Raw genomic sequence first — 12,832 nt, 5'->3', positions numbered from 1 at the left:
GAGATAATGTAACATTAGACTTGTGGGGAAATCAGTATTTTTCTACAGTGTAGGGAGCCTCAAAATTGTACAAAAAAATAGGTGAAGACTGCAAAATAGTAGGATCATTTTAAAGACAACATTTAAAAACCCATGAGAAAACAGCATGTTGATATCTTAGAACCCTGAAAGCCACTGAGTGACTACTTTGTCCCCATTTCTAGCTCTGATTTCTTACCCTTTGCCAGGACTTTGATCCTACATAACCCATCAACCCAGTTGATATTTCTAAGGCAGTCTTTCTATAGCAGGTTGAAAATGGCTTGATACTTTAAAAATACAGTCTAAATATATGCTGAATCAACTAAACAGCTTCTTTTGGAAATAAATTATGCTTAGGTTATATAGGTTTTCAAGGTTGAAAGGGATCTTGGAATCATAATGTAGTCTTCCCTTAGCTCTAGACTGGAGTATATTCAACCTACTCCAGATTGACAATAAGCTATTACTTTTTTTTTTTTTAACTTCTGTCTTTCAATTTTAGCAACAAAGGCAAAGGAGCTGAGACAATATTAAAAGCAGAGCAAATGCAACAATTTCTAACCATTTTTGGTTAAAGCAACTCATTTCAAGTATTTAATGTAGCTGTCCAAATCCAAAAGGCAGTGTCTTCAGATGACAGCTCTTAAAAGTCCCAACAATCCCATGTTTCAACTTACCTGCTCATAAAATTCATTGACAATGCCTTCTGTCCATTTCAAATGCAAGTCTCGAACTTTGGTTGGGCCATTAATATCTGCCAGTTTGATGCACACCTGGCACACTAAGAGGCGATCATTTTCATTACTCCATTCTATACCGTTACTATTTACATCATTGGCCTATCATTGGAAAAACAGAATTATTGTAGGTACTGAGGGCACAAGAGTCTGTTTTTTGTTTTGTTTATTTTTGGCTGCGCTGTTTGGCTTGTGGTATCTTAGTTCCCTGATTAGGGTTTGAATCCTCACCCATGGCAGTGAAAGCATGGAGTCCTAACCACTGGACTGCCAGGGAATTCCCCAACTTTTGTTTTTTACTGGATTATCTTAAAACTGTTTCCTGTCCTCTGGACAGGAAGGAATTTCAATAAATGTTTCTTTTGTTTGTGCCATGACATGTACCTGTATGGGTTAAATTTCTCTTTGAAGTGTCATTTACAGCTTTGTTTCAGTGGAAGTAGAGCACTGTATTATACAAGCAGAACAAACCATGAGTTTCAATATTTGTGATTACTGCAGAAAATTATAATTTGTGTATATTGTATACTGTACATATTAGTATATATGACATAAAATATATATGTATATGCAAAAGCAAATCATATAAGAATTGTAACTATTTGTCTCAGAAAGGCATGCTTAAGGATCTAACTGCAAAAGGCACAGTGATATAGCTGAAAGAATACAAGTCTTAAAAGCTGATCTCTATGGTTCTAAATCCTGCCTTAGTATGATTTACCAATCATTGAGTAATGCTGGAAAAATTACTTGAGCTCTTTGAGTCTATCTTTCTTCATCTATAAAATAGGAAAAATAATATCAATCTAGTTGTATTGCCTGAGGATTAATGAATGAAAAATGCACAGTTCATAGTAAACGCTAACATTGTTATTTAAATAAATGGTAGTTATCAGGCAAATTACCATGCCTTTCAAGAACTCAAATTTCTCTTGTAAGAAATAAAGTGAGAGGGCCAGATTAGTGACTTTGGAACTGTACTGTAATATTAGATTTTTAGTGGCATCCACCATCCTCCCTCCTTTTTTTTTTGGCTGTGCTGCATGACTTGAGGGATCTTAGTTCCCTAGCAGATTGAACCTGGACCTCCTGGGAATTCCCTGGCATCCACCCATTTTGTTAAAGGAACTCTATGTAGACCACCACCACAGAAAACAGTTAAAAGAAAGGCGAGCTCTTAAGATTGAAAGTATGTAGTCTAGGGAATTCCCTGGTAGTCCAGTGGTTAGGACTCTGCTTTCACTGCCAAGGCCTGGGTTCAATCCCTGCTCAGGGAACTAAGATCTGCAAGCTGTTCCCCATGTGTCACTCATGTGACATTTTCCTGAGACTACAAACAGATATCTCTGAGGAACACAGATTCCAAAGTTTTGGGCTAATCTTTCACCTGTAAAAAGAACTTCTGTTTACTTACTATGACTTAAGCGTTTAAATGAATTTTAAGTAAAAATAAAAATTAAATTAATAGAGCTACACAGCTATGAAGTAAGTTTAAAGGCAAACTGATATTGTGCTGATTTTTTTTTCATAAATTTTTCATAAAAATTTTCATAAATTTTTTTTTCATTTATCAATATCACAACAGTGACATATACAGGCCTCCTTCCAGGAGGTTAAGTGTGTACTCCTTTGACACCCAGCCCCTCTACCCTGAAGGTAACACCTTCCTTTAGGGCAAGGATGTTATCAAGAAAACAATGGTTTCCTGCCTGCAAAATACGGGGCCTCTTTCCCTCAGGAATCTAAAGCAGTGGTTCTCAACGGTTTTTCACCCCAACCTCTGAGGGATACAACACGCTCCCATTAGTACCACCATCACACAATGGCAGTGATCAATTCCATGGTGAATGTGAGCTCTGTGAGGACAGCAACTTCAGCCTGTTTATGCCTTATTCTTAACTAGGATGACTGCACGCAGTGGGCAGTCCTAATAGACAGCAATTCAATGAGTGCTTCATTCTCAAGTACTTCTCCATTCCCACACCAGCCAGTTAAACACTTCACAACATAGAGAAGGGAAACAGGTACAGCAAAGCAGGAATAACTGGCTTCTTAGAAACACATATTTAATTTCATAAAATGCCTTTCTTGGCACTGTGCATAACTTTCTCAAATCTGTCCCTGAAAGCTTCAACTGACATAATTGGAAATGTCACAAGCAATCGTTATTTTTGGACATGTTATAATTTTTTTAATATTGGCATATATATTGTCTTACCAGATTTATCATGACTTCATGAGTGATATTCTGACTTAATGTTAAAAAAATACCTTTTGTCAGTAACATCGACAATAATTTCTGCTTTGAAACCAGGAATTAATTTGCATAACAAACCTTGGCATTGAATTCAGCAAGGAAATCAAAATGCTTTTTAAGATCTGTGGCAAGGATTGCTTCTATGACTAAAAAACGAAAGCGCTTGAATTCCACATTGTCAAGATTAAGAAGGAAGTTGTATTCTGGACGAGAAAGATATAGAGTCCAGGCTGATGCAGCGTGATGATTTTCCAAAACAGATCTGTCGTTGTATAAGACTGCCTAAAAAGGAACAAGAAAAATGAGGCAGGCATCTCAAAAGATATTGAACTTTAGTAATAAACAGAGTTAGGATCATGTTGGAAGAATACAATGAGTATCTATTACATGCCAGGCATTTTAATACTTGTGTAGAAGGGTTGATAATTTGATAAAGGATTAGACTGAAGTGCAAAGAGGATAAGGTACACTTTTCCAGCATTCATAGCTAGTAAGTGAAAGGGTAATTTGTCTCCAAGGTTCATCTTCCTTGCAGACACCATGCTGCCTACCAAGAGATATAAAGTTGATATTTGAGGTCTGCTTCCTTAAAGCAGTGAAACTTCTCAGATAAAGCTTCTGTAAATAAAACCATCAGGGACAGAGAGAGCAGGTTTCGGGATATATTACTATTCTTTAGTTAGCATGGAATGAATGGTGGTGGTGACTTAAGGAGAGGAACCCAGAATATTCTGTGCATGGTGAGCTGGAGACCCGTAAGTATGAGAAAGGCACATCCTATACTCCCAGCTGACACAGGACCTGGGAGTCAGAGAAGTATCAAACAGGTAAAAGCACAAATCCTCTGTCCAAGTGGTGTAGATCTAGGCACTGTATTTCCCATTTCACTTCAGTGGAAGACCCTGAGGTACCTCCTCAGTAGTCTAGGATTTGGGAATATAGATTCTAAAAATCACTGGATTACAGAATTTTTAAAGCTTCTTCCATCTCTCACAAGTAAAAGTTTTTTAAAATTATTAAATATGCATGGTAATTAAGATGTTTAATTTGCTTCTGTTTTATGTATTGTTTTCTTTTTCCTTTTTGGCCACAAGGCATGTGGGGTCTTAGGTCTGACCTGGGATCGAACCCCCACACCTCTGCATTGGAAAGGGAAGTCTTAACCCCTGGACTGCCAGGGAAGTCCCCCAAGCATAGTAATTATTAAAAGAACTCTTATAGCTAGTGCTAAAGGCTGAGAATAAAAAATAAAAACACTGTCCCTATTTTCATAGCACTTTCTAATGGAAAAAGACAGATAAGAATATTGTATAATCTCAGCTACAATGCATATTCTGAGCCTAATTAGGTCATTTTACAGATCTGTAAAAATTAATTATAGTCTAGATATAAACATAGATATTTACCATTTGATTTTTTTTAAAACATCATTTGATTTTAATGTTAGCAGTGATGATTTAAACTTTGGGTCACAAAAAGGTTGAAAAAAATATATGTCCATCAGTGGGTGAATAGATAAAGAAGATGCAATATATATACACAGAGTGGAGTATTTGTTAGCCATGAGAAAGAAGGGCATCCTAGCCTGGATGGACCTTGACAACAATATGCTAAGTGAGATAAGTTAGACAGAAAAAGACAAATGCTGGTATCACTTATGTTTAATCTAAAACTGAACTCTATTTACAGTAGAACTAGGTGGTTACAAGAAGATGGGGAAATTGGGAGACAGTGGTCTAAGGGCACAAACATGCATTCAGAAGATGCATGGGACTTCCTTGACGGTCCAGTGGCTAAGACTCCATGCTCCCAATGCAGGGAGCACAGAATGAGATCCCCATGCCACAACTAAAGATCCTGTATGCTGCAACGAAGATCAAAGATCCTGTGTGCATTTACTGTACAGCACAGGGAACTACAGTCAAAATCTTGTAAGAGCCCTATAATGGAAAACGATCTGAAAAATAATATATGTGGTTCATGTATAACTGAATCACCTTGCTGAAACATTGTAAGTCAACTATACTTCAATAAAATTTATGTATTATGGAATAAAAAAAAAGATCCTGTGGGCAGCAACTAAGAATTAGCACAGCCAAGTAAATAAATATATATATTTTAAAGTTGAATAAGTTCTGGAGATCTAATGTACAGCATTGTGATTATACAATCCTATATTATGAACTAAAAAGTTGCTAAAGACTAGATTTTAAATATTCTTACCACACACACCAAGAAGTTAATTATGTGATGTGACGGAGGTGTTAGCTATTGCTCTGGTGGTAATCATATTACAATATACGTGTCAAATTTAAACACTGAACATGTTCAACGTCAAAGACTTGCTAAGAAGTCAACTTACATATAAAAGTGATTTAACTAACTCATGTTTAAATCCAATAAAGACTGATAAATGATCAGAACAACTCTGTTCATGAAGAAGTAATCAAACTCCCAGGTCAATAAACCACAGTGCATAATGAGTGTCCTATAAAGCTACTGGACTTAAACTCTCAGTTAATGAGATCAGTTAAAAAAACAAGAAAACAAAAACCAGTAGTTCAGAATTCCTGCAGCATCCAAATTGCCCTTTGACATTACCAAAGAAATATAAAATTGAGGATGGAAAGAAATCTGAATCAATATTAGAATCTAGATATAATCACAATACTAGAAGCTTTAAAGACATGGTAAACATGGGAATGGATTGAGGAAAGGCCATCTAAGTCATCGCCTAAGAAGGAAAAACCCACCTGGAGAAGAAGGGGACGGAGGCCTCTCCTGGACCCCAGTGAACAGACTGACTACCTCATGGCTTTGTGGAGGCAAGAATCATGGAGCAGTAAGGAAGAGGCAGATTCTACTTTAGGAAGAACACTGGATGGTCACACACATAGCAACAAGCAAAGCTTAACTTCAGGGAGGAAAACATTCCAAGTAAAACAGATAATGAATGAAGCCTCAGCTGGCTTTTACTGAGGGCACCTTGACAACTAGAAAATGAAGACCGTTTCCCCCCTAATTCAGAGCTGCAGTAACTTACATTCTTTGAATTTTTGCTAAAGCAACTTGCTACCTGCTTTCTCTAACTATGAATCTTCCTTATCTCCACAAGTAAATTTCTTCTCTAACATGGTAAAGCAATTTAGTTGGTCATAAAGTTTACTTTTACCCAGAGTCAAAAAGATTTGAAATGGAATGAGGTTTAATACAAAAGGATGGGGTTAATCTTAACAAATAATAAATACTTTTCAATAAATGAGCAAAAAGAAAAACCCATCAGACATAAACACTTAGATCAAACAGGAAGCTGTGACAAATCTGAACAAATGTCTCCTGTTGAACCACAAGAAAAAGGAGACGTTAAAGTAAATCTCTAGGTCACAGTCGTAAGATTATAAGAAGGTATTTTAATCTTTCTGAAGTGAAGAATCTTGGATTAAGAAGGACTGTTTTCATTAAAAAACGAATATTCCTAACTGAAAAGAAAATCCAATAGAGGCAGTAAACAAATTAGGTGCAGCAGAAAACAATGCAGCTACTTTTTTTTTTTTTAAGAAGTGCTTCTCTTTAAAGAAACAGTTTTGATGAGCAGCTTCCATCTAGGGACTCCTTTACCCTCAAGCTCTGCGTCCTAAGATCTCTGGTGATCCTGTGTCTTCTAAGGCCCTTGTCATAGTTTATCACCCTTGTTTTGCCTCAAACACTTTTTTATGTACCTTTCTCAGATAGGATGGATGGAACATGATTTTTTTAAATCTTTGTATACCTTAGACTCTTTATTTTGCTCTTAACACTCAACTGTAGCTTAGCTGGATACAGAACTCTTAACTTGAAAATAATCCTTCTATGCCAGCACCATCTCCTCCCCTGTTTTACATTTTTCCTAGCTTTTATGTTATAATCATCTCTCTTTTACACACACACACTTGTTGGTTTTTTCTTTACTAGAATGTGAGTTCCATATGAGCAGAATGTATTTTTTGCCTGTTTTGTTCAACAGTATTGCCTAGAATAGTGCCTGTCCTTCAGTATGCATTTCATAGCCTTGTGTATGTTTTACTGCTAAGTCTCTTTAATTGGGAAGGATGAGTAGGAGGCCTGTTAATGTGGGTGGGGCTTGTTTACCCAGCAGGTTTTGCTTTGGAATTACCAGTGTGATTTCCAAAATGAGAAGGATTTACTCTGGAGTACTAAATCTCTTCTGGCCATTTCCTTCAGTATTTAAGAGATGTGTTTTCTGCCTAGAAGTGAATAGATAAGTCACGGTAGCCTTACTTTAAGGTGTATGGTGTATGTTATATGGGAGAGGTGTGTGTGTGTATATGTATGTGTGTGAGAGGTGTGTGTGCATGTGTGTAGCAGACAAGGGCAATGGCATCAGGAGTCACCAGGGTTCCACTCAAACCTTGGCTTCCTTTCTAGTGTATTTTAATATCATTATATTTGCCCACATGATTTTCATTTTCCAAAAACAGTATGAAATTCTTTAACTTACTGGTGATAATATCCTTCTGCCTACTCCTCTCTGTTGTAATGCATTTTATCTTTTATTATTATTTTGATCAGGAGGAAAGGGGGGGAAACGTACCTGCTTAGTTGCCATCTTGATCCATATTTGGGAGGACAAATGTTTATGACTGTCTCAGATCTATAGTTCTCAGTATTGTTTCCTTTGACCCCAAATCAAAATGTTTTGGCCAACTGCACTGGCAAAAAAGTTCGTTCAGTTTTAAGTACAAATAAAAGACATATATTTCATTTTCACCAAGAACTTTATTGAATGTGTTCACTAACTGAACAAACTTTTTGGCCAATCCAACTCAAACGGTAATATCTCAATCACTAATCAGCATCTTCCAGCCATCCATTCATTTGAAAATAGCTCAGAAATCTCTTATAATTTTAATACTGATGTCCCTCCAGGATAAACTTGACTGAATGTTTCCCCTTCTATGGCAGGGATTCAAAATAGTCTTCCTAAGTCTTCCCACACACTTCCTTACCATGAGAAAGGAGAATGCTTGGTCCTATTGGTGGTATTATGCCCTATTGTCCCTTTTTATCATACACCAGAGAAATAATATCTTTCACTAATTATGGCCTGATTAGACTTATTGAGCTTCCTAAAATGAGAGAGACTGCTTTATTACCTAATAAACAGGTTAAGCCTCACGTTTTCACAAGAGTCCTTATCTCATAGGCACTGGCTGAAGAAGGTCTGGTGAACCTCATTACTTGGGGAACAATAGAGTATATTTCAGACAAGCTTAGCAGCCCAGCAGAGCAAAGAAATTAGGCATCCTTCAACATTCAGTATATGTTTCCTGAATGCCTTTTGTGTGCTAGGCATCATTCTAGGTATTAGGGAATAAAAGAAAAATGTCTGGCCTCATAGAAATTCATATTCCACTAAAATATACACAACAAAATACATAGTATGCTAAAGGGTCGCTGCTGTGGAAAAAACAGAGGAGGAACATAACGAGTGTCATGGAGGAGCTTTTGAAATTTTAGGTGGAAGGAAGTCACAAAGGGATCTTTATAGATGTGTAGGGAAGGAGCACTGCGGGCGAGAGAACAGAAGGAGGCCAGGTTCTCAGAAAGGGAGTGTGCCTGGGACACAGGAGGAAATAGCAAGGAACCCAGTGAGGCTAGACCTGAGTGAGTTTAAAAAGAGAACTAATGGGGGCTAAGTCGTGTAGGACCTTCTGAGCCACTGTAATGACTGTCTTTTACTAGGAGTGAGGGTTCAGGGCAGAACAGGGCCCCTCTGGCTGCTGTGTGTTGAACCCGGACTGAAGAGCATCAGGAAGTAAGCGCAGAGACCAGGGAAAAGGCTATACTTTTTCACAGCTGAACTCTCTGATCAATTTCCTTTTCATTCCGGCCCTTCTCACTGCTTCATCTCTTGGCTGTCCTTAACAATGAGAGTTTAGAAATAACACATAGTTATTGACAGTGTCTAGACTTTATGTTTGTATTTTGTTCAGGACAACAGTTTTGAGTACATATAAATTATTGAATACATTCATGTGTCATTGTTTTAAACTATCTGCAATGCAAGACAAACAACACTAGAATTCACTGACTTGTAATAGCCTTGAAGAAGAGGTAATACACAAGTCTGACTCACCTATACTCAATGCTGATCAAGAGAGAATGAAAGTAGAGAGTGGAATAGAATAGTAAATAATTTCTAACTACGTGATAATCTGATCCAGCAGAAAACTTCCCAAATATTATCTCTTTTTACCCATACTCACATCAGGTACATATTTTGAGGTTCAGAAAGTAAGGGTTAATTGCCTAATGTCACACAGCCAATAGTGGGTAACCAGAAATCAAGCGCAGGTCTCTCCATCCCAAGACTAGTACTTTTTCTATTGTGCCAGTCTGTGACTTGCTATAGAACTAGGATTTTCAAAGATTATGAAGTGCTAGGCTAGAGAAAATGGGCATCTGATTCTTGCAGAGTGGGATTGCAAATGAGGAAATGTGCTTATAAGTGGGTTCAGTTCAGTTCAGTCGCTCAGTCATGTCCGACTCTTTGCAACCCCATGAATCGCAGGACGCCAGGCCTCCCTGTCCATCACGAACTCCCGGAGTTCACTCAGACTCACGTCCATCGAGTCAGTGATGCCATCCAGCCATCTCATCCTCTGTCGTCCCCTTCTCCTCCTGCCCCCAATATAAGTGGGTAATATCTCCCAAAGCAATTCTTAGAAAGTGGAAAAACATTAATATCTAGATTGAAATTCATCTAAAAGTTACCTGGAAATCATGAGCTATGAATAAAATCTAATTAGAGAAAATGAATTACCTAGCACTTTTAATTTTCTCTCTCTCTCTGCATCCTATTCTTGTTCTGGCTAGAGAAACTATCTCCTATATTTTAAGTGCTGGAGTGTGTGAAAGAAAGAGAAATGAGAAGAGGAACAGGGAGAATGGCTATAAAAGATGAAAGAATCAGAACTGAGGTTTGAACGTAGAGCAACAAAGTGAGGAAGTAAGACGAATTCAGTAAACAATATTGACAACTTGCTCTTTGTAAGCCAGGCAGGCAGGCAGAAATACAAAGCTGACATTTCAGGAATCATCTGCCTAAACAAAAACTCACAACCATACTTTGTTTTTGTTTTTTAGTTGCTAAGTCATCACACTAAATTCTGCTTAAAACCAAGCACAGCCATCCCTCAGTATCTTCAGGGAATTGGTTCTAGGACCCCTGCAGATGCTCATATAAAATATATATAAAGTAATGCAGTATTTTCATATAACCTACGCACATCCACTGTATACTTTAAATCTTCTCTAGATTACTTATAATACCTAATACAATGTAAATAGTTACTAGTATGCAGTAAATTTAAGTTTTGCTTTTTGGAACTTTCTGGAATTTTTAAAATTTTCAAATATTTTTGATCTGCAGTTGATTGAATCCAGGGAGGCAGAACTCCTGGATATGGAGGGCTGCCTGTATTTAGTTCCAAGTCCTAATATTTAAAGCTATTACAATTACAGCATCCATTTGTTGGAAACTCCTACCTCTTATGCAAATTGTGACCCTAAAGAAATCTTGCACCTTATCAACTGTACTGAATTCAAAAACAATGTACTAGAAGATTTTTTACATATATGAATATATGCTGAGCTAAGAGAATGCATATTATGGCATGTCTTAGAGGATAACAAAAATAATAACAATTCTCAGTTATTACAGTTTTTAGGCATATGAAGGATATGGCTAGAAGGAAGAGTAAGTCTTAACAGCTAGTCAAAATCTTACCAATTTGATCAAAGGCAAAGATACTGACAGCACAGGACTCCAGAATTTTATAAAAACAGTGAATTATTCTTTCAGGAATATTTTTATTTATCTTCCAGTTGAATATCTTTGCCTAACTCTTTAGCACATGTCATATCAACGTGTTTTATCCAACGGCAAAATGCTTCAACTGAAGAATGGTGTGCAAAGGGGAATGTAGCCTGGCTGTAAAATCTCAGCATCATTCCTCAGACTTTCTGAAAGTTATCTCCTACCTGAGGGGCATTGGTAGCCACTAGGAACGCATTTGTCCGTCCCGGGTGGTCGTAGTCATGCATGGCAGCTGCCACATACAGAGCCATCAGTTCCAGCGCAGGAATGTTTGAAGATAGACAGCCATAGCTCTCATCTGGAATCGAGCAGCTCCTCGATGAAATGTAAGCAATTCGCTCAGGGTTAATTGCTGAGGAACAAGCAAAATGAAAGAGCATTACATATAAAATCCTTATAGTGAGGCTAAAAGGAGCTTCCCAAAGGTAATATGATCATCTTATTTGTTGACTTACCTAAGAAATACTCTCTAAACATGGACATAAAATAGTATGCTATTTCCAACATACATGCTAACAGAGAGGAGCAGTGTTAAACACAACATGACAGGATTCTCATGATGCTCTGTTAACTCAAGCTAGTGGTGATCTTTAGAAACCTCTGATTTTCTAAACTTTTGTTATTTAAAGGTTAAACATAATGGCCAGAGTAATAGGAAAAAACAATCTAGAGAATAAAATTACATGAAACACTATAGAGACTTAGGAACTTAATATATTAACAAAGCAAGCATTTCAACATACATGCTTTTCAAATCTTACCCAAATAGATTTCCTTTCATTTGTAACCCTGACTACACTACTTCCTCTTCTTTTCCCTTCCATGAAGCCCCTTATAAAATACTGTAAAGAAAAACTCTGAAAACTGAAAAGGTATGGAAAACTGAGGAGTGAGCCAGTCAGTATAATTCTTTGTATCTTCTAGTTAGAAACAATAATTTTACTCTCAGCACTGTGCTTTTGATGTCCTTAACACCTTACCATTTGTATCTCCTTTTTTGGTAATTTGGTGGCTATACCTATTTAGATGGTCACTCAAATTGTTATTGCTAAAGGTATCTTAAAGTATTAAGAAGGAAATAATAAAGTATATTGTGAGTAGACAGCAAAGAAAGCCACAAAGATATCAGAGAGATACAAATTTTCATTGGTTGTGTTCAGCAGGGGAAACAGAATAATGTCCTGGCTTGTCAAAGTCCAAAAGGGCTTTATCATGATTTAGTTCATTTAATATTTTCAATCACAAGGGTTTTTTAACATAATAACTTAAATACACAATACTGATAGTTATAAAGATACCTAATTATTTTCATGCTGTTTATATTTTGCACCGAAATTGAGTTTTAGAATTCCCCACACTAGAGCTTCTTTTAAAAATAAAAAGTAAAAACAAGATACTTAAATGTATGAATAAAGATATATTTAAACATTCAAGTTTCTAACAAGATTTAAATTACCAATATCAGAGTGAAAACTTTAATTTTTTCTGCATTATATGCATTCTGTAGTGCCCCTAGAATTTAGAATATATATATAAAATATAAAAAAATGCAAAAAATCCTTTTTATATACTTACAATTGACATATTAGGATCTTAATACATTAGTCTGTGTATGTTTAATCTGAAATTACTAGTATAAAAAAAATACATGGCAAGACAACTAAATGGCCAGACAACTAGACATAAGTACTGAAGATTCCGTTTAAAAGGAGGCCTCGGAAAAAGGCATTAGAGACTGAAAAGGAAGAGGCAGAACTATCTCTATTTGTAAATGACATGATTCTGTATACAGAAAGATCCTAAGAAATCCACTGGAAAAGTATTAAACTAAAAATGAGATCATAAAGGTTGCAGGGTACTAGATCAATATGCAAAAAATCCATTTTATTTCTCCACACTAGGGATAAATAATCAAAAAATGAACCCAAGAAAGCAATT

The 12,832-nt window shown here is 36.6% G+C and overlaps 1 protein-coding gene across 1 annotated transcript in view; it reads right to left on the bottom strand.

Annotated features, from left to right (window-relative positions):
- PDE3B (phosphodiesterase 3B) overlaps nt 1-12,832 on the bottom strand; it is a 167,595-nt gene that overhangs the window by 6,365 nt on the left and 148,398 nt on the right. Inside the window, exons 12-14 of the mRNA XM_070383989.1 lie at nt 11,059-11,246; nt 3,094-3,297; nt 699-860 (exon numbers count right to left, since the gene is read on the bottom strand). Coding sequence (XP_070240090.1) covers nt 699-860; nt 3,094-3,297; nt 11,059-11,246 — 554 coding nt within the window. The remainder of the gene's footprint in view (nt 1-698; nt 861-3,093; nt 3,298-11,058; nt 11,247-12,832) is intronic.

Source organism: Bos mutus, chromosome 15 (genome assembly GCF_027580195.1).
Source record: "Bos mutus isolate GX-2022 chromosome 15, NWIPB_WYAK_1.1, whole genome shotgun sequence".
Classification (NCBI taxonomy): domain Eukaryota; kingdom Metazoa; phylum Chordata; class Mammalia; order Artiodactyla; family Bovidae; genus Bos; species Bos mutus.
The sequence above is the reverse complement of the archived record's forward strand: the minus strand, read 5'-3'. Positions and strand labels throughout refer to the sequence as shown.